This window comes from Moschus berezovskii, chromosome 5, assembly GCF_049115385.1.
Source record: "Moschus berezovskii isolate FMDL1 chromosome 5, NW_MosBer_1.0, whole genome shotgun sequence".
NCBI lineage: Eukaryota > Metazoa > Chordata > Mammalia > Artiodactyla > Moschidae > Moschus > Moschus berezovskii.
Window position 1 is genome coordinate 75,838,725 of NC_142464.1, and position 22,930 is coordinate 75,861,654.

A 22,930-nucleotide genomic window follows, 5' to 3' on the forward strand; every position below is an offset into this window, starting at 1 on the left:
AAAATAAGGCCATCACATTCACATTTTTATCTGTGTCATTGTGAGTGGCTATTTGGTAACTTTTCCATTCCTTCTCTAATTGGCTTAGATTGAAGCAAAAAGGTCAATATGTACCACTTTAATAACTTCAGATCAAATTAGCGTTAAGCATTTGGACAAAATTTAATTTCATTTTGACCTTAAAGAATTTATTTCCTCCCCTTTCACTCACTGCACAGCAGTTTCTGCAGTGTCCTCAGGTCACTCCTTCAGGGCAACAGGGAACCGTGGGAACTGCAGGCCTGCATCACTGAATCCCAGCATAGCAGCCCCTCCAGCCTGGGCTGCCTCCCACCTACCTTGCTCCCTGCTTTTACCCTCGTCTGCATAGTCTTTTTTCCACACAGCAGTCAGAAGACAGTTATCTTAAAAAACTGTAACAAATTATTCAGTTGTTCAGTCACTCAGTCAGGTCTGACTCTTTGCGACCCCATGAACTGCAGCATGCCAGGCCTCGCTGTCCATCACCAACTCCCAGAATCCACCCAAACCCATGCCCATTGAGTCAGTGATGCCATCCAACCATCTCATCCTCTATCAGCCCCTTCTCCGAGCACCTTCAATCTTTCCCAGCATCAGGGTCTTTTCAAATGAATCAGCTCTTCACATCAGGTGGCCAAAGTACTGGAATTTCAGCTTCAACATCTGTCTTTCCAATAAACATCCAGGACTCATCTCCTTTAGGATGGACTAGTTGGATCTCTCTGCAATCCAAGGGACTCGCAAGAGTCTTCTCCAACCCACAGTTCAAAAGCATCAATGCTTCGGCACTCAGCTTCCTTTATAGTCCAAGTCTCACATCCATACGTGACTACTGGAAAAACCATAGCCTTGACTACATGGACCTTTTTGGCAAAGTAATGTCTCTGCTTTTTAATATGCTGTCTAGGTTGGTCATAACTTTTCTTCCAAGAAGCATCTTTTAATTTCATGGCTGCAGTCACCATCTGCAGTGATTTTGGAGCCCAAAATAATGAAGTCAGCCACTGTATCCACTGTTTCCCCATCGATTTGCCATCAAGTCATGGGCCCAGATGCCATGATGTTAGTTTTCTGAATGTTGAGCTTTAAGTCAACTTTTTCACTCTCCTCTTTCACTTTCAAGAGGCTCTTTAGTTCCTCTTCACTTTCTGCCATAAGGGTGGTGTCATCTGCATATCTGAGGTTATTGTTATTTCTCCCAGCAATCTTGATTCCAGCTTGTGCTTCATCCAGCCCAGTGTTTCTCATGATGTACTCTGCATAGAAGTTAATGTCTGCAGAGTGACAACATACAGCCTTGACATACTCCTTTTCCTATCTGGAACCAGTCTGTTGTTCCATGTCCAGTTCTAACTGTTGCTTCCTGACCTGCATACAGATTTCTCAAGAGACAGGTCAAGTGGTATGGTATTCCCATTTCTTGAAGAATTTTCCACAGTTTATTGTGAGCCACACAGTCAACGACTTTGGCATAGTCAATAAAGCAGAAATAGATGTTTTTCTGGAACCCTCTTGCTTTTTCCATGATCCAGCGGATGTTGGCAATTTGATCTCTGGTTCCTCTGTCATTTCTAAAACCAGCTTGAATATCTGGAAGTTCACTGTTCATGTATCGTTGAAGCCTCGCTTGGAGAATTTTGAGCATGACTTTACTAGTGTGTGAGGTAAGTGCAATTGTGTGGTAGTTTTGAGCATTCTTTGGCATGCTTTTCCAGTCCTGTGGCCACTGGTGAGTTTTCCAAATTTGCTGGCATGTTGAGTGCAGCACTTTCACAGCAGTATCTTTTAGGATTTGAAATCACTCAACTAGAATTCCATTACCTCCACTAGCTTTGTTCATAGCGATGCTTCCTAAGGCCCACTTGACTTCGCATTCCAGGATGTCTGGCTCTAGGGGAGTGATCACACCATCATGATTATCTGGGTCGTGAAGACCTTTTTTGTACAGTTCTGTGTATTCTTGCCACCTCTTCTTAATATTTCTGCCTCTGTTAGGTTCTTACTATTTCTGTCCTTTATTGAGCCCATCTTTGCATGAAATGTTCCCTTGGTATCTCTAATTTTCTTGAAGAGATCTCTGGTCTTTCCCATTCTATTGTTTTCCTCTATTTCTTTGCACTGATCACTGAGGAAGGCTTTCTTTTTTCTCCTTGCTATTCATTGGAACTCTGCATTCAAATGGGTATATCTTTCCTTTTCTCCTTTGCTTTTCACTTCTCTTTTTTTCACAACTATGTGTAAGCCCTCCTCAGACAGTCATTTTGCTTTTTTGCATTTCTTTTTCTTGGGGATGGTCCTGACCCCTGACTCCTATGAAATGTCATGAACCTCCGTCCATAGTTCATCAGGCACTCTATCAGATCTAGTCCCTTAAATCTATTTCTCACTTCCACTGTATAATCATAAGGGATTTGATTTAGGTCATACCTGAATGGTCCAGTGGTTTTCCCTACTTTCTTCAATTTAAGTCTGAATTAACAAATAATTATTCCCCACTTAAAACCTCCAATGTCTGCCCACTGCAACTAGAAATAAACTCCAATTCCATACCATGGTCTATCAACCCTGCTAGGAACTGGCCCTGGATCCTCTTTCCCTGTCACTCACTAAGCTCCAGACACACTGGCTCTTCCACCTATTCCTCAGCCAGGCCAAGCATCTCCCAACTTTCTCCTTGCTGCTTTCTCTCACTCACAGACTTTTCCCTCAGAACATCAACTGAAGGTCATTCAGGTCACAACTCAAATGTCCCACCTCAGAGGGACTTTTTCACTTTAAGTAGTTAGTGCCTTTACACGCTCCCCGCCCCCCCATCACTTTCTGTAACATTTCTCTCATCTTTTAACACTGCTTACCATACATGAGAGTCGGACACGACTGAGCGACTGAACTGAACTGAACTGAACCATACATGAAATCACATTCATTTTATTGTGTATCTATTTCCTGCCTGCTTTCTTCCACTCTTCAGTAGGTCCCTGAAAGGACCGCCATTATTTCCAGTACCTAAAAAGTACCCATCACACAGTAAAGGCATCTGTTGACTGAATAAATGAACGCACAGTTGTGTGACTCTGGGCTAATTAAGCTCTGAGCTACTACCCAAGCAAACAAAAACCAGCAAACTGTGTTATTCACTCAGTCTTCTTCTGCTCACTAAATTCTTCTGCAAAACTTGGAAAGAAAACTTAGCAAGAACAGAAACCCAACAAACAGACGTGAACTAATCTTCAGGTCTGTTTATTAGGCCAAGATCTTGAAATACATGAAAAGAGCTTCCAATGTGGACACCTAATCATTTAATTAATATTCGTTTTAGATTAGAGTAAGGTAATGACTTGAGTGTAAGAGCTCTGATTTAGAGCTTCTAAAACACCAACCCAGTAACTCTAACATTGGGAAAGATAAAAAAGAAATCTAAAATTAAAGCAAAAATACAATAAAGAAAGGAATGACTGCCTTCCCACTTTCGGTTCAGTTCGGTTCAGTCGCTCAGTCGTGTCTGACTCTTTGCGACCCCATGAATCACAGCACGCTAGGCCTCCCTGTCCATCGCCAACTCCCGGAGTTCACCCAAACTCATGTCCATTGAGTCAGTGATGCCATCCAGCCATCTCATTCTCTGTTATCCCCTTCTCCTCCCGCCCCCAATCCTTCCTAGCATCAGAGTCTTTTCAGTGAGTCAACTCGTTGCATGAGGTGGCCAAAGTATTGGAGTTTCAGCTTTCAGTTCAGTTCAGTTCAGTTCAGTCGCTCAGTCGTGTCCGACTCTCCGCGACCCCATGAATCACAGCACGCCAGGCCTCCCTGTCCATCACCAACTCCCGGAGTACACTCAAACTCATGTCCACAGAGTCGGTGATGCCATCCAGCCATCTCATTCTCTGTCGTCCCCTTCTCCTCCCGCCCCCAACCTTTCCCAGCATCAGAGTCTTTTCCAATGAGTCAACTCGTCGCATGAGGTGGCCAAAGTATTGCAGTTTCAGCTTTAGCATCAGTCCCTCCAATGAACATCCAGGATTGATCTCCTCTAGAATGGACTGGTTGGATCTCCTTGCAGTATAAGGGACTCTCAGCTAATACTTGACTAGAGCTTCCCTGGTGGCTCAGAGGTTAAAGCGTCTGCCCCCAGTGCGGGAGACCTGGGTTCGATCCCTGGGTCGGGAAGATCTCCTGGAGAAGGAAACGGTAACCCACTCCAGTATTCTTGCCTGGAGAATCCCACGGACGGAGAAGCCTGGTAGGCTACAGTCCATGGGGTCGCAAAGAGTCGGACACGACTGAGCGACTGAACGGAACGGAATACTTGACTAAGGAATGTAACATTAAACAAACGGAGTTAAAGGAAGCAAAAATTTTAAATTTTAAAATCCTTCTTAGTACTTCTAACACTTTTCAGTATCTGTCGATTACTATGTTTTGCAACAAGCATTAGAGTTTTATACATTGATAAAATTATACGCTCCTGAATGTTTTAAATAGTAAATATTCTACATTAAAAATCTGGTATGAAAAATTTTAATGAAAACATTAATCGTACAAAAATTAAATATCAAAACCATTTTAAATGACTTACAATTCAAAGAGATTCAGCTTACTGATACTTCTCTATCAGCTTGTTTTCATAAGAATTGATTATTTCCAGCTGAAAAAAAAATCTACCAATAGGACTGTGGTAAGAAGAAATGAGAATAATGTACATAAAGCTTATCAGCCTGTGCTCAGCATATTTTGCTCATAAATATTAGTTTTTCTTTTATTATTACTTTGGGAAAAAAACACATAAAAGTTTTACAGAACATGCCAACTTCAGATAAAAGCTTCTTACATGAGAAATAACCACATGTAAGGAATCTAGCCTATCATCTTTTTAAAACAATTACATTTTCCTCTGAGGAACATACTACATAAAATTTTAATAACTGATAAAAATTCCTCACTAATAAACCAACTTCTGGAGTCTAATTATACAGTTTCATGTTATAATTTAAGAGGTCCTTTAGAGAATATATATTTTTTAAAAAGTAAAAAGTTACATGATCAGGAAAAGTACCTTTTAATAAGTAACAACAACATTGTGAAATATTCCTCTAATTACATATATGGCTCAGTTTCATCTTAATTTTGCCAAAAAAAGAAAAAGATGGCTTGAAATAGTAAATGAAATATGTTAATAAAAATGTTAATACAAGGAAGCACAACAAACTGACATGTTACCTTGCCACTATCTATGCCTCATGAAATATTTTACAATTTCATTCATGCTTTTACTATTAAATACTGTTATAGTGCCACTTTTAGGATGCTAATTAAGGTAAAGCTTAACATTCTATCCTTCTAACAAGAGTTCAAAGAGAATACAGAGATGAATGTGAATATATATTGTGTTCTACAACATCTGCTTTCTAATATTCCAAATTTAACAATTTATCTAAATCTAATCTGAGGTGTATTAACAAGTCAAACATTTTTTAATCCACAGCACGGGCTATGTACCATGCAAACGCTACCACCACAACTGCACACAGTGGAAAGAGGTAACATTTATATTTCTGCCACAGGGTTAGCTCAACTGCCACTTCATCTCTCTTCCTGTTCTTCTTCCGACGACCCTTCAGTCTGTTTTCAAAAGCTTCCAGTTCAGCCTAAATCAAAACAGTATCATTTTTATTAAATTCAATACACAAATTGACTTGAATTTTTTCACTCAGACAAAAATAAATTGGGGAAATGTTTTAATAGTAATGGTATATAATTAATATATGGATTTGATTTTTTTAAAATACTATCTTTCCACTACTGACCGTATTCAACAAATTCAGAGTTGAGGTAAGAAGAACTGGAACTAGAGAGTGGTGAAAGAGACTATTTCAGACTGATGGCCTGCTTTTGATACTAAATATAGAAACATCTGATTTAAAATATAGACATTAGTTTTGTATAGCACCATTAACCTTAGTTAATGGGGCTCTATAATATAGAGCTTCCAGCAAGTGCAAACAGACAACCCATTAGGATACAGATACCTATAATTCTAGTTTTACACAATGCTGGTAACAAATATTAATGACTTATATGGAAGAAATTCAAGTGAGTGAAGAGAAAAAGCTGCTAGAAATTGATTCCTCTCAATAAAATACATTTAAAAACAGAGTAAAAATTCTTCAGGGGAAAAATGCTTCATACTTTAAACCAAAATGACTCCTTTAGAAAGTAGAATTATATAAAAACGCATTCTAAAAAATAACTTTAAAAAAAGGATACCTAGATGACACTCATTATAAAGTGTAGATTTTTAGTCTACTTTAAAGAACTTACTTATTAAGCTTGAATGCATGACAATATAATATGATACACTGCATTGTTATTAACTAAAGCCTGGTACTTATTAACATATATATAATATTCATGCAAAATTCTATAAATGTTCATTTAAAAGAAGGAAATAGAAACTTCAGTTAACATATCCATAACTTTGCTCATAAACCACATCTGAAGACCTAACATATATTCAATACTTAATTTAACACAAAGTGACATTCTTCAATGAACCAAAATATCAAAATATTCTCAAGTGGTTGTGATATACAGCAAAAGGTCAAAATATATTAAAAGCAGTCAAACTTGAGAACCACTGACACAGTAAAATAACTGATGCATAAATGATGACTCACAGTTGTCAAAAGTGGTTTAAATTATCTTCTATACACTATTTAAAAGGCAGTAAATAGAGACTATATTTAAGATTTCGCTCCATAACAGCTTATAAAAAGGGGAAGAAGGGACACCCTAGACTATTATTAATAATCTCCAGGATTCCAGTCAATCCATGTTTTACTGCAGTAGCTCTGATAATTTATTTTTTGATATTAGGCAAATCAACTTTACTGAACATAAAACATGAGAGGTTATTTTTATCCCACCTTGCTACATGAGTTGTTTTTAATGCCCTCTCTCAAGACATGCAAATTTCAATTTCTTCATTCATAATGGTGGTAGTTTACATACAATGTACACTGCTTGCTAAGCACTGAAGTATCTCAAACGGAAACTGACAAAAAATTACGTGTCACTATTAGAAAGTTAAGCCACTCTTTGGAATATATGATCAATAAATATAGTATTTGAGCAAACAGGAGATATAAGAATGTATTTGTTATCTAGGTAACACATTTTATCTTGAATGCAGATAAAAATTCAAGAATTCTTGAAGGCATTCAATAGTCTAACGGGGAAATAAGGAGGTGGATTATTAAAACAAATGTATTGGTTAGTGAAACAGCACTTATCTGTCACAGACAACCTACAACTCAGTAAGATGAGTGAAGATGGGCACTCCAGGGGAGGCCTTAAAATGGATGCTGCCATGTCCTGACCCCCGTCACTCAAACCAAAAGAGGAGTTATCTCTGGAGAATGGATGAAATCGGCAAGGAAGTAATTGGGAATATACAAAATACACAGAATATCTGGGCACATACAAGGTCCCATGCTTCCTTCAGAGGTTCAGGATACCTGGACTGAAACAAACAGATAATTTTTGTTTTACAAGGAACTATATTTTCAGTCCCAGAATTGAGCTGACCTAGTTTATACGTTACGTTTATATGTTTCCACCTATCTTGTATTTGCATAAAAACTAACAATTATGCAAAAAGACCTAAGTTTGGGTGTTTTCTGTTACCTGTTGTCTTCGTTTTTCCTCTTCAAGGGCAGCTTTGGCTTCTGCTTCTTTTAACTGTTTATAGACATTTAAAACTAAATTAACATTGCAATCACCAAATTTTATACAGAATTTTAACATCTTTCCTTCCAGGCTTCACAAACCTATAACAACTTCTGAGAGCTTCATACTGAAAATTATTTAAAGAACCATAAATGTTATACACTGAGAAGTGCTACTAGGGTACTATCTAACAGGGTGTAAGGGGAAGTAGAGTGTTGTATCTTATTTAGCTGAACAACTATAAGATACTAGATCACAATTCACAGAGTTACAACACTGTAAACTGAAATATTTTTAAAACTGTGGACTTTTACTCTTAAGTTACCATATTAAGATTATAATCAATTATTAAATATTACTGTTTGCCTAGGGATGAAATTGACCATTTTCCTAAAACACCCTCTCTGGAAGGGAATCCTTAGTTTCAAACAAAACCAAAAGTTTATTCATTGATTGGGTTAATGGAGGCAAATAGTGACACTAAAAGTAACCCAAATAGCAAAGAATCCTAAAATTTTATTTTTGTATTATTTTAACATAATTTTCAGGAAGCTTTAACTAAGATGAGTAACTATGTTCCAGAGTACATCCACTAACTGGTACAGAGTATGGGAAAATCTAGTACATACCAGACAATAAAGATTATATCCAGTACACACCAGCACATCTGAGAGTTTTAAAATAGGTCTACACACTAGGCTTTTATCACAAAACAAAAAAGGATGAGATTTCAAGTTCTTCATAATAAGCACATAAATTAACGTACAAAATAAATAAGGAAAGGCCACTAACACGTTAAAAATGACATTTAATGTGACATTACCTCAGATGCTTTCTGCTTCATTTCTTTGCATGTTGTGTCACATTCTATGGAAATCTGATTTTCACGTACTTTGTTGCACTGCACTTCCTACAAATAAAATTTTCAAAATTTTTACTTTAAAAGATTTCCCTCAAAGTTGTAGTAACTGCATGCCATAAAAAAGCAAAATTTCTCTAGCAGCTTAAGATTATGTCTATTATTACATTTTTATTCTTCATTTCTCTATATCGCTTCCTATTACTCTTCTGAAGCCTCCAGGGAGGTGCTAGAGTAGTGCCATCCAACACAGCTAGCTGAGGCAATGGAAATGTTCTGTAGTCACAAGGGTAGCACTTCCCACACGTGGTGCCTGAGTACTCAAAGTGTACTGAAATCAAGGAACTGAATGTCACGTCACATATTATTTAACGTTGATTCATTAAAATTCTAATTTAAATAGCCATAAGTGGCTAGTGTCTATCACCACAGTGTGGCTCTAGAGAGTCTTTTGGAGAGCTACAAGTATTTCTCTCAATCATTTATCTTTTTTAAAAAAGCTGAGGTGAAAATCATTCTAAACCTTATTTCTGTACTTCACGGACTCCTTAATGAAATAATAAAAAATATACTTTTACTGATGAGGTGACATCAAGACTATAATCAATTTGTGTACTAGTAAAGTGATGCAATTCTCAAAGCCAGGCTTCAGCAATTCATGAATCGTGAAATTCCAGATGTTCAAGCTGGTTTTAGAAAAGGCAGAAGAACCAGAGATCAAATTGTCAACATCCGCTGGATCATCAAAAAAGCAAGAGAGTTCCAGAAAAACATCTATTTCTGCTTTATTGACTATACCAAAGCCTTTGACTGTGTGGATCACAATAAACTGGAAAATTCTGAAAAAGATGGGAATACCAGACCACCTGACCTGCCTCTTGAGAAACCTGAATGCAGGTCAGGAAGCAACAGTTAGAACTGGACATGGAACAACAGACTGGTTCAAAATAGGAAAAGGAGTACATCAAGGCTGTATACTGTCACCCTCTTTATTTAACTTCTATGCAGAGTACATCATGGGAAACGCTGGGCTGGAGGAAGCACAAGCTGGAATCAAGATTGCTGGGAGAAATAGCAATAACCTCAGATATGCAGATGACACCACCCTTATGGCAGAAAGTGAAGAGGAACTCAAAAGCCTCTTGATGAAAGTGAAAGAGGAGAGTGAAAAAGTTGGCTTGAAGCTCAACATTCAGAAAACAAAGATCATGGCATCTGGTCCCATCACTTCACAGCAAATAGATGGGGCAACAGTGGATACAGTGGCTGACTTTATTTTTTTGGGCTCTAAAATCACTGCAGATGGTGATTGCAGCCATGAAATTAAAAGACGCTTACTCCTTGGAAGGAAAGTTATGACTAACCTAGACAGCATATTAAAAAGTAGAGACATTACTTTATCAACAAAGGTCCATCTAGTCAAGGCTATGGTTTTTCCCGTGGTCATGTATGGATGTGAGAGTTGACTATAAAGAAAGCTGAGCATAGAAGAATTGATGCTTTTGAACTGTGGTGTTGGAGAAGAGTCTTGAGAGTCCCTTGGACTGCAAGGAGATCCAACCAGTCCATCCTAAAGGAGATCAGTTCTGGGTGTTCATTGGAAGGACTGATGCTGAAGCTAAAACTCCAGTACTTCGGCCACCTGATGCAAAGAGCTGACTCACTGGAAAAGACCCTGATGTTGAGAAAAATTGAGGGCCGGAGGAGAAGGGGATGACAGAGGATGAGATGGTTGGATGGCATCACTGACTCAATGGACATGGGTTTGGGTGGACTCTGGAGCTGGTGATGGACAGGGAGGCCTGGTGTGCTGCGGTTCATGGGGTCACAAAGAGTCAAACACAACTGAGCAACTAAACTGAACTGTAATAAAATAAATAGTATTTATTTTAAATAGTCTAAACTTTGCTTCTGTAGATGTTTTGCCTGCCTTTTATTCATTCCATATTTCTTGCTGCCAGAAGTCATTTTTGCTGTAAGTGTACCTATTGGTACCAAGTTGCTCCTTTCTCATCACACCCTCAGGAACTAGTTTTTTAGTTCAAATCTACCAGAGTAAGGAAATGAGATCATCAAATCCTGAGCAAAGGACATAAACTTTAATGAAACGACTTTATAGTACAGAATTTTGGCTGAGGTTGGTGATAAACAGAGTCTTGTCATCCAACGACAGTCCAAAGGAAAAATAACATGGACAAACATTAGAGACAAAAATAAATACTGCGTGTTAGTGGATATTAAGTCTATTTGTCTAGAAGAAAGATCACTGTATCTTTTCCCATTCAAAAGGTACTTAAAGAGTACCTATTACATGCTAAGCACTGCATTAGGAACAGGGGATACAATAAGGAAAAAATTATTATGGTAAATGCTAAATTAATAATAATAGCAGCTGCTATTTATTAAACATAGTGTAGTCATGATGCTAAATGCTATATAAGCATTATCTCTGATTCCTTTCAATAAGTCTATGTTAACAAGGTTACACACATCCCTAGAATCACAAAGCTCTTAGTCATGAACCTAGCACAAAGTATAAAGGAAGTCAAGGGGAAGAAGCACCTAAATCCTTTCAGGAGACAGAAGGAAAGAAAACCTTCCTAAACCAAGAAATGCTTGCTAGTAAGCATAAACAGGATTCTACAAAATGGGGCAGTAAAGGGGAAAAACTTATATTCTATACAGAAGGAACATAAATAGTATCACATATTAAAGCGGACTATAGCTAATGTGTCGGCGCACTTAAGAAACAAATCACAGAAAGGACTAACAGGGGATGTGACTAGACAAGCAGGCAAAGATAGAGTCCCCTCCTATGCCATAATTCTGTATATGTATACCTTATAAATATGCTTATTTTTTCCCCCAACTAATGAAGAAACAGTGAAGAACTTGGATTGGAAATATCATGATTAGAGGCATGGAAATCTGCTATGAAGCTGTTTTCAAAGTCTAAGAATAAGTTGTTGCCAGTTCTAAGGGGTGGGAAACTGCACTTGGATAGTAAGATGAGGTTTGAGAAAAAACCTGAGAAACATTTCAGATTAAAAGTGATTTGATGGAGTATTGCTTTTCATACAGAGGTGATCCATTTAAAAACCTAAAACTTAGGGATCTAACTCCAGAAAAACTTAGGCCTATAAATTTAAATTCAGAAATTAACCATCCCAGGAAATGACAGTTGGAGCTGTAAAAGCAGAAGAAAAGAAAAGGTCCTCAATAAAAGCAAAAGATTTTCAATAAATATTTGCTGAACAGATGAGTAAATGAGTAAAGTGAAAGAGTAGCTTTAGCGAACAACCATAATAATGTGAAGAAAACAAGGAGTTACAACTATAACTGAGAAAGGGAAAATCATAACTAAAGAACGAGAACCCTGTATGCGAGACAGCAAAAGAGACACAGGTGTACAGAACAGTCTTTTGGACTCTGTGGGAGAGGACGAGGGTGGGATGGTTTGGGAGAATGGCATTGAAACATGTATATTATCATATGTGAAACGAATCGCCAGTCCAGGTTCGATGCATGATACAGGATGCTCGGGGCTGGTGCACTGGAATGACCCAGAGGGATGGGATGGGGAGGGTGGTGGGAGGGGGGTTCAAGATGGGGAACATATATGTACGCCCAGGGCGGATTCATGTCAGTGTACGGCAAAACCAATACAATATTATAAAGTAATTAGCCTCTGATTAAAATTAAAATAATAATAATAATAAAAAATTTAACTATTAAAAAAAAAAAGAAATCTTCGTAAGAGTCCAGAGTATAAACAGGGAAGTCAAGGAAAAGGAGAACTGACCTGAGTCCTTTCTAAGTTTTGTCAAATGGTATGTAGTTTGCTACCACTGAGCTCTGCAACCATTAGCTTTTGCCCTTTCACTCCTCCATTACCATAACTTTATCTTTTTTTTTCCATTTTAACCATAACTTTATCTTAAAATTAACTCTCTCCAAGTTTGAATGTTCTTTTATAATTTTATAAGGCTGAGTATGTGAGGTCTTTTTAAGGTAACATTTTCACAACAGAACACTGATTATAAAAAACTTTCATAAGTAAGAGCAACAAAGGTTAATTCCAGACCATTTCTTAAATCATGAAACTCACTTCATTACTCACACTGTCACTTATGTGGAGACCTCAAATCTAGAACACAGATTCTGTCCAAAAAACAGCACTGAACTCAGTTCCAATATAAAATAATCCTCTTTAACTATTAAACTGCAGAAAATTAAGTTTCCAAACAATGCTGATTTTTCAAATAAGCATTTACAGAAATAGATAGGCCAATAATGAAAAAACTCTAAGAAATAAGAGCTTAAAATTAAAAGGCAAAAAATTAAAGTCAAGAACTACCAAAATACACTCTCCCCACCAAAAAAAAAAAAAACCAACAAAAAAGTACATAGAAAATAACTTAAAATATTTACCTTTTTTATTCTTTTACAAGGACATCTAAGTTTAACCTTTTGGTTGCAATTAAAGGGACATTCACCAGGATGACACATTTCTTTGCATCTGTGACCACAAGGAAGCTAAAATAAAACCAAAATAAAACATTTACACATTTATAGTCATACTCTACTTCCCCTTTCCCCCAACAACTATTTTAAGAAAAAGTCCATTACAATAGGGTCAATAAATCTTGGACAACAGGCTAAGTTTTTCATTTTTTTCTTCTGGATAAAAATAATCTTAATTCCCAGAAATGTTCGATATTCTCTCTGGTTCCACTCCAAGAGTACACCTTACATCACTCCTGAGGCTAGTTAGAGCCCTGTGACTAAGCTCTGGCCAATGGAATGTAATCAAGGGCACCTCCATGCCTTAAAGCTTTTAAGAGCACAGGTCTGTGCTCTTCCCTTTCCAGTATGCTGGAAATGAGGATATCTAGAGCAACGAGGATCCCATGAGTCAAAGAGAACAGAGCTGCCCTGCTAACTTGGGTCCCGTGGAGCACAGTGACGCACCTATCTTCCCTTTCATTGTTATGTGAGAAAGAAAATTTCCTTGTCCTTAAGCCACTGTATTGTGAAACAACTGTTTAGCCTTTTACTCCAAAAGGCTTGCCACTCAGAATTCAAACATACCAAATAGGTAGCCAAAACAATTCAGTAACTGCTGTGCTGTCTATGTGCTCCTTGACTTTATATACTATTTTCTTATCTCAATCAAGCTTTCAAATAAGAGGGTCCTCTTCTTTTTTCTATTCAAATCTTATACAAACTTCAAAATACAGCTTAAATCATCATTAAAGCATGGCATGAGTTTGCCTACATTTGAAAAACAATGATAATCTATTTCTAAACTGTTGTGACAATGCCTGTATTATTTTCAACTTAAAAAACATTTTTAAAACCACTTCATATATTTGTTTCTCCAACCAGAATATAAAAGACACCCACTGGTTAGGGGTTAAATTTCAAAATCATACTGCCAACAACTGAATCCCAGATGCCCTGCTGACTAGCTACGGGACCTTGGGTAAGTCACCTGACTTTTCTGTGCTTCACAATCTAAAAATGGGAAGAGTTCTGAAAGAGATGGGAATACCAGACCACCTGACCTACCTCTTGAGAAACCTGAATGCAGGTCAGGAAGCAACAGTTAGAACTGGACATGGAACAACGGATTGGTTCCAAATAGGAAAAGGAGTACGTCAAGGTTGCATATTGTCACCCTGCTTATTTAACTTATATGCAGAGTACATCATGAGGAATGCTGGGCTGGAAGAAGCACAGGCTGGAATCAAGATTGCCGGGAGAATAACCCGGCAATAACCTCAGATATGCAGATGACACCATCCTTATGGAAGAAAGTGAAGAGGAACTAAAAAGCCACTTGATGAAAGTGAAAGAGGAGAGTGAAAAAGTTGGCTTGAAGCTCAACGTTCAGAAAACTAAGATCATGGCATCTGGTCCCATCACTTCATGGGAAATAGATGGTGAAACAGTGGAAACAGTGTCAGACTTGATTTTGGGGGGGCTCCAAATCATTGCGGATGCTGATTGCAGCCATGAAATTAAAAGATGCTTACTCCTTGGAAGGAAAGTTATGACCAACCTAGATAGCATATTAAAAAGCAGAGACATTAATCTGCCAACCAAGGTCCGTCTAGTCAAGGCTATGGTTTTTCCTGTGGTCATGTATGGATGTGAGAGTTGGACTGTGAAGAAAGCTGATCGCCGAAGAATAGATGCTTTTGAACTGTGGTGTTGGAGAAGACTCTTGAGAGTCCCTTGGACTGCAAGGAGATCCAACCAGTCCATTCTAAAGGAGATCAGTCCTGGGTGTTCATTGAAAGGACTGATGCTAAAGCTGAAGCTCCAATACTTTGGCCACCTCATGTGAAGAGCTGACTCACTGGAAAAGACTCTGATGCTGGGAGGGATTGGGGGCGGGAGGAGAAGGGGACGACAGAGAATGAGATGGCTGGATGGCATCACCGACTCGATGGACATGAGTTTGAGTGAACTCCAGGAGTTGGTGATGGACAGGGAGGCCTGGCGTGCTGTGATTCATGGGGTCGCAAAGAGTTGGACACGACTGAGTGACTGAACTGAACTGAATAAAACTTTATAAAGCTGTTGCGAGGATTAAATGGGCTTAATATATTTAGCTATCATAACAAAGGTTATTACTGCAAATTACTTAAGAAGAGTGGTTTTATATTTCTTTTTGTCTCTCATATTCATTAAAAAAGATATTTACAAATAGTGGACACCTCAATAAATATCTGAATTCTCCAAATTCTAGTCTTTACGATTCACCAGACTGATCTTTGAAATTACTGACTCTACCACCCACTTTAAGAAATTCAGAATCCTTTTCCATTGTCTTTAGTCTCTCTCGAGTATGCAACCAGCTTTCAAATTTCTTAAATTTTTAGCTGAGACATTCATACTGTCAGGCGAGTGTATGCTCCTCTGTTCTGCCTCGTCACAACAAAGATTTGGAGTGACGGACATTAAAGCCTTCAGTGCGTCACAGCTCTCGGGTCTTGGGCAGACTGTGTTATAGCTCTCAGGTCTCAAACAGACCGTGTTATAGCTCTTAGACAAATCAGTGTTACAGCTCTGTGTTATAGCTCTATTTTATTTAGAAAATAGCAGGAAAATCCATCCTCGAGGTGTGAGGGCATGTTGACTTAAAGACGCAATGAGAAGAGCATCCCAGCGCACAGAGGGGGAGAGAGAAAGAGACCCCTTTCCCTTTGGCTCCTCTTTTTATGTCTTTTCCTCCCCCCTGGGCCTGCCCTATGTAAATTGGGCTAGCCAGAAGTGCTGTTTGTTCTACCTGAGGTCCTCACTCCAGTCCTCGGACCTTCCTTTATTTTATTTTCGCGGGCTTTTCCCTTCCTTGTCTTTTAGCCACCGCCAATCTGGACTCCTGTTTCCTATTCTAACTACCTAACAATACCTAAACTAAATTTGGAACATTCACACTGCATTTTCACTAATCCTAGCATAGCGCAATGCTACCTACTAGAATGAGTTCCAACACTAGGCATTCCTGGGCCACTTCAGTCTTGTTTTTCTCTACACCTAATACTAGGCCCTCAACACAACTTAACAAGCGGAATATTTACTCACGATCAAACACCTGTCTCAGAGTATCTGTTTCAGGGACTCCCTCCCCTCCCTCTCACCTTCATTCCTGCCAGTGCCTCTAGCCTGTCTTCATAAACAAGACAAACACTTGGCATTAGCTCACCACCTATCCTTTTTTCCCTTCAAAATATGTCTTTCCAGCATCTTGTTCTTTCCTTAATCTCGGATGTAATTACATAAGTCATCTTCTCTGAAAGTAATTAAGCACTCTACTTTAAATCAGTGATTCTGAAGTGGAAAGTGAATACGGAAACATATCAGAATCAGTAAGGGAAGATCTTTTTGAAATGATATAGACTCATGGCTACAGTGTGGTCTCTCATTGATCATTATTCTGTCTCTTCAGCGTGCTGGAGAAAAACGAACTTTGGTAGACTTCTAAGATGCTATATTTTTTGACCTAGGTGGAGTTATATGATGTTCAGTTTTTAACCATTTTTTATACTGTACATGTATGTTCTATGCACTGTTGAGTATGTAATCATTTCATTATTTAAAAAACCAAATCACACAACTATTTCCCTGTTAGATGTGCAGGCATGTATTATCTCAAAAGCCAGATTATATTCTGAAAGGGCAAAAAAGTAGTCCCAAAGAAAACTGCTTAGAATGTAAAATATATACAATGACTGTATCTTCATTATAGATTTCACAGCAAAAAAAAAAAAAAGACATTTTAAAAAAACAACCAACCCTGGAATTCTTTTAAAGATGAGATACCCTACCCTTCCCATTTAAAGTGAGACGGTTGTCCTCTACTCTACTCAGCCCTTAATATCATTCTGCTAGCACTTTGGTAAGTCAAAATAAATGGCTTACCAACAAGCAATATTGTCTAGTTCAAAATGTCTCATTTTAATACAATAATTTTAAAAGCTTGAGCATGTTAGAATTTATGTTTTAACCTTTATTACAATTTTAAAGCTACACTTCATTTAAAAAAGAAACTAAAATGGTTAATCTAATGTTGCCTTGCTTTAAGATTCTGTTCTGTAATAAATATTTTGCCTTGAGTAAAAAAAAAAAAAAAAAAAAAGAAACTTTGCATATCAATATTATTTGTGGATAAATACCCATATCATCATCACCATAGCTGGAACATCCATAGCATTTACCATATACTAAGATCTTTACCTGTTACTGACTCAAGTAATATTCAGCACTCTGAAATGAGTATCGCTGCTGCCTCCATTTTACACATAAACAATCTGATATACAGAGACATTAAATAATGTGTCCAAGTAAAAAAGAGAAAAGCTTGCATGGGAATGATAAAACCATATTCAGAAATGATTTTTTAAAGTAGAATTGTATATGTGAGGCATGGTTTAAATAAAGGTTTGGTTCTTCATGCTATCTTTATATATTTCCTTTAAGTTTAATTCAAACTTAACTGAACAACCCAATAGACACGTGGAGTGTGTATCAGAGAAGCAATGTAACTAGAACACACTTATGCCATCCCCACAGTTCACTCTTACACTCACACTCAATAGACATTTACCAGCTACCTAGTAAGCACAACCAGGGACTGGATACAAAGACAAATATGACATAGTCACCGCCCATAGGAAATCTATAGTGTGGTAAGGGAAGAGAAAACAAACAGAAATTTATCAATGTATCAGAATTTGTCATAATCCTATATCTTAAGTCTGAGTCTAAGATTTCTGTGGTAAGTTCAGAAAGACAGTTCTTGGTTGATACCATCATAGTCTATTGGTTCTCAAACTGTGCCAGACCAATATCATCACCCTTATGTAAGAGCCTGGACCTCCACTCCAGACCCACAAAATCAGGAACTCTGGCGTGGGGCCCATTAACCTGTTTTAACAAGCGCTTATAATGATTCTGGTGTACATCAGAGTTTGAAAACCACTGCTGTAGCCTTATCAGAACATAAACTAGATTGAATTCTATTAGACATAATAATGTTCACCTGTCTACCCCGAGACTGTTCTAAACCTTAATAACCATATGGACTGTTTCCATTCTAAGGACATATTTTTCAAGAAAGTCCAAGGAGACACTAGCAATACCACGGTCTCCAGAATGTCCTAGAATTAAAAAATGATAAGCGTGGGAAAAAATTTTTAAATAAAGTGCATATTCAGCTCCAGTCCCACCCAAATGTCATAACAGGATCACAAACAAATCATAACCAAGGCAATGCTAAATTGAAAATTAGTGATCCTTGAATTAAATGTTTATTTCTGACAGCAATCTCATCCCAAATTACTGTTGTCAGATTAAAAATAAAACATTCTCAACTACTTATTATCTGAAACTTGAATATGAACAGAAGAAAATTTATTTTAACAAGGGGAAACTCAGAATTTGAAGAATTCAGAAAATTAAATTTGAAATATCCCATGCCTCTAGTTTCACTTATATAACAAAGACAGGATTATTAAAATAAGCATGCATCGCTTCTCGGCCTTTTGGCTAAGATCAAGTGTAAAATAAGCATGTACTGCTTGAAATTTCTCCCTTTTATAATCTCATGTAACTTTCAAAATTCCCAGGTTCAATTTCCAATAGTTCTTAAACAAAAACCCACAAATGTGTCCAAAGTTTTAGTTAAAAGGAAATACTGTTAATAAAAAGGCATATCATGCATTGATTTGCTTTTTCTTTAATCAAAGAGACAGACTGCTATAGTTATGACTTTGCTGTCATCTCTTCCTGATTCTAAATAGGATAAGAAACATTTAGGTAAGTACATAAAGACAAAGAATTAAAGAAAAAAGGTGCTGCTAGCACACTTATAAGTAAAAAGAACTCCTTTACAAATCAAATAACTGTCACTTCCCTACTCCAACGATCAAAAAAAGACTGTCTTAACTTTTAAGTTGGTCAAACAGAGATAGACCGCTTTGGTTTCTCAAAATTACTGCCAGTGATACTCAAAATTATTCCCAGTGAGTTTTTACCTGTTTACTATGAACGATTTTTCTGAATTACTTTTGATACTTTTAGCTTGAAAACAATGCATGTACCAGCATCATAATCTTTAAAAGCAAAACTTCATATATGAATGCTTTATACTAATTCAAATAATGAGCTTTAAGGTTTATACACACACACATGCGATCTGTTTTTTCTACTGTGGATTTACTGTCCAACTGCCCATGAGCCACATAGTTCCTAATCTACTTATATTTCAAGATGGGAAAACATTAGGTCATAAAAAAAATCTTGAAAGGGTCATTCCTGCTCCTGCTATCCCAAAATTCTACAAAGAGATGTGCACCGACCCTAACTACAAGTTTCTACCCATATCAACCACATTTTGCTTTCTGGGCCCACATATATAGTGGGTCCAGAAAAGACCTAAAATAGGATTCCTAGAACAAACAACAAAAGATAAAAAATGCCCAAGAAATACAATGTAAAAAAGTTGTATTAAATCTTACCTCTTTAGGACACTGATTTTTGCAACAACTCAAGAGATTCTTTTCATTTACATCAGCTATGGTTATTTTTCTAAAAAGATGAGAGGAAGTTTTGATGACAGTCAAAGCAAAGTCCATTTTATAGTATGGTTTTTCTAAAAACGGCTCACAATTTCAAAGAGCAATGCAATAAGCTTATCAGAAAAACTTTTTTCAGTTGATTCTGGATTAAGCTATTTCTTAATGTTAGAAAATGATTTATTTTATATCAGTTCACTTGAAATAAGTCTGTGCTTTTATATCTGATTCAGGGGGTAACTCTGAAGTCATAAACACCAATGAATAAAACTACTTTCTAACAAAGAGCTGAACAGTAGATACATGAGTCAGTAACCAATGACAATCTAAAAACCCCCCTCACACATATCTCATTTTCTCTTCCCTATTACCTTCCTTCTCTTTTCCTTTATTCTTTCTTTTCCTATTCCTTTCACTAGACATAATTGCTAAAATACACCATAAGTTTAGCCTCACTAATGTTAAAACTATTATCTTAAGTATCTGTATCAAGTTAGCTAAAACCTGTATCCTAGATAACACAGGCAATTTTCTTGACAAAGTTTCAGGTAATAATAACATAGTTTTTATACTGGCTCTACAACTAAAGTTTTCACACTGGCTCTACATTTTCATTCTTACAGGTAAAGTGCTCCCCTCTGAACTTAAGAGGTAATATTACTTTGTTCCTGTTTCTCTATAATTAGAAACAAGTTTTTCAAGGCCTGTATCTTTTATAACTAATTTCTATAGAAGAAACTGCATGAAGCAGAAAATGACTAAAAGGAAAAGATGACTTAAGAAATGGAAAGTAAATGAAATTATCAGAAAAAATACTGAGACCGAAGAATTCTTTATAAAAACATGGATTCAAGAAAAGGAAAAAAGAACTCTATAGCTGTGGTAATGGAAACCACTTCAACCCATTCACCTCCAAACAGTTCTACCCAAAATCATTCAGCTCATTAATAACAAACAGAATCACCAAAATTCCATGACGTCAGCAAAACTAGAAGATAGAAATTTCTACAAACTGCAAATGACCTGTAAGTACAAATAAACACCAGCTGCTAGCAGAGCTATTTCTAAAGCTCCTATAGCAAATCTTTACAGAGAGCTTGGTAGAGTTCTGGAAAAAATGAGAGGTATGAAAAGACAGGGACTGAGCCAACGTTGTACCAGGAAGAAAAAGTCCTCCACAAATGTAAAAATACTGAAAAAGTCTTGGTAAATCAAAGCAAGAGAAGACACTTTTAAATAGTACGCAAGAATCCAGGAGCCAGTGTTAGAAAGGCAATGCTTTGTGGAAGAAAGTAAAGGAGAAGGTGTCCTTTGGAGACCACATGACAAAGGAAAAAGAAACAAGAGGGGCAAATTTAGGACACTGCAAGACCAAAGAAAACAAACTCTTGGGACATTCCTGGCAGTCCAATGATTAAGATACCATGCTTCCACTGCAAGGGGCATGGGTTCGATCCCTGGCTGAGGAACTAAGATTCACAGAGGGCACAGTATCAAAAAAGGAAAAAAGAAAACAGCCTCTTTTCATCAGTAACACTCATTAATAAAGCAAAATTGTCCCCTTAACTCTTCTTACAAAATTTCTAAAACTTTTAAAAATAGTAACTTTTTAATTTCAACAAAATAGTTTTAATATTTAAAAAGAATAAAATCTGACTTCCCAACTTAAACCATGAGTCTAGAGTTATACTCTAGAAGGAAATGGCAACCCACTCTGGTATTCCTGCCTGGAGAATCCTGTGGACAGAGGAGCCTGGAGGGCTGCTGTCCATGGGGTCGCACGGAGTCAGACACGACTGAAGCAACTTAGCACACATGCATGAATTGGAGAAGAAAATGACAACCCACTCCAGTATTCTTACCTGGAGAATCCAAGGGACAAAGGAGCCTGGTGGGCTCTGGGGTCACACAGAGTTGGACACAACTGAAGCAACTTAAATAGGAAAAGGAGTACGTCAAGGTTATATATTGTCACCCTGCTTATTTAACTTATATGCAGAGTACATCATGAGGAACGCTGGGCTGGAAGAAGCACAAGCTGGAATGAAGATTGCCGGGAGAAATATCAATAACCTCAGATATGCAGATGACACCACCCTTAGGGCAGAAAGTGAAGAAGAACTAAAAAGCCTCTTGATGAAAGTGAAAGAGGAGAGTGAAAAAGTTGGCCTGAAGCTCAACATTCAGAAAACTAAGATCATGGCATCTCATTGGAAATAGATGGGGAAACAGTGGAAACAGCCGTCAGACTTTATTTTTTGGGGCTCCAAATCACTGAGGATGCTGACTGCAGCCATGAAATTAAAAGACGCTTACTCCTTAGAAGGAAAGTTATGACCAACCTAGATAGCATATTAAAAAGCAGAGTCATTACTTTGCCAACCAAGGTCCATCTAGTCAAGCCTATGGTTTTTCCAGTGGTCATGTAAGGATGTGAGATTTGCACTGTGAAGAAAGCTGATCGCCGAAGAATTGACGCTTTTGAACTGTGGTGTTGGAGAAGACTCTTGAGAGTCCCTTGGACTGCAAGGAAATCCAACCAGTCTATTCTAAAGGAGATCAGTCCTGGGTGTTCATTGGAAGGACTGATGCTAAAGTTGAAGCTCCAATACTTTGGCCACCTCATGCGAAAAGCTGACTCACTGGAAAAGACTCTGATGCTGGGAGGGACTGGGGCAGGAGGAGAAGGGGACGACAGAGAATGAGATGGCTGGATGGCATCACCGACTTGATGGAGGTGGACTGGAGTGAACTCCAGGAGTTGGTGATGGACAGGGAGGCCTGGCATGCTGTGATTCATGGGGTCGCAAAGAGTTGGACATGACTGAGCGACTGAACTGAACTGAACTGAAGCAACTTAGCAGAAGCAGAGTATAAGTAACAAAAATATTTTTAAGATACTGTTAAAATTTATTTTGGCCACCTGACGTGAAGAACTGACTTACTGGAGAACAGCCTAATGCTGGGAAAGATTGAAAGCAGGAGGAGAAGGGGACGACAGAGGATGAGATGGCTGGATGGCATCACTGACTCAATGGACATGAGTTTGAGCAAGATCCAGGAGTTGGTGATGGTCAGGGAAGCCTGGCGTGCTGCAGTCCGTGGGGTCACAAAGAGTCAAAGACGACTGAGCAACTAAACTGATTACCATTTTTCTGAAAGTATGGTCCAAAAAGTTAGAAATAAACTCATATTCCAAAATTTAATCTGAGTAAAATATACTTAAAAAAATCCCACTTTA

The 22,930-nt window shown here is 37.7% G+C and overlaps 1 protein-coding gene across 4 annotated transcripts in view; it reads right to left on the bottom strand.

The window, feature by feature from the left end:
* Nucleotides 1-201: 201 nt before the first annotated feature.
* Nucleotides 202-22,930, bottom strand: part of NFXL1 (nuclear transcription factor, X-box binding like 1) — a 61,824-nt gene continuing 39,095 nt past the window's right edge. For 3 of the 4 annotated variants that reach the window (XM_055434689.2, XM_088836325.1, XM_055434690.2), the window contains exons 19-23: nucleotides 19,633-19,702; nucleotides 13,037-13,141; nucleotides 8,570-8,656; nucleotides 7,705-7,758; nucleotides 202-5,666 (exon numbers count right to left, since the gene is read on the bottom strand). In XM_055434689.2, coding sequence (XP_055290664.2) covers nucleotides 5,493-5,666; nucleotides 7,705-7,758; nucleotides 8,570-8,656; nucleotides 13,037-13,141; nucleotides 19,633-19,702 — 490 coding nt within the window. In that variant the 3' untranslated portion in view covers nucleotides 202-5,492. Of the gene's footprint in view, nucleotides 5,667-7,704; nucleotides 7,759-8,569; nucleotides 8,657-13,036; nucleotides 13,142-19,632; nucleotides 19,703-22,930 lie in introns of those variants that run through there. The other variant, XR_016037449.1, reaches the window with a different exon arrangement.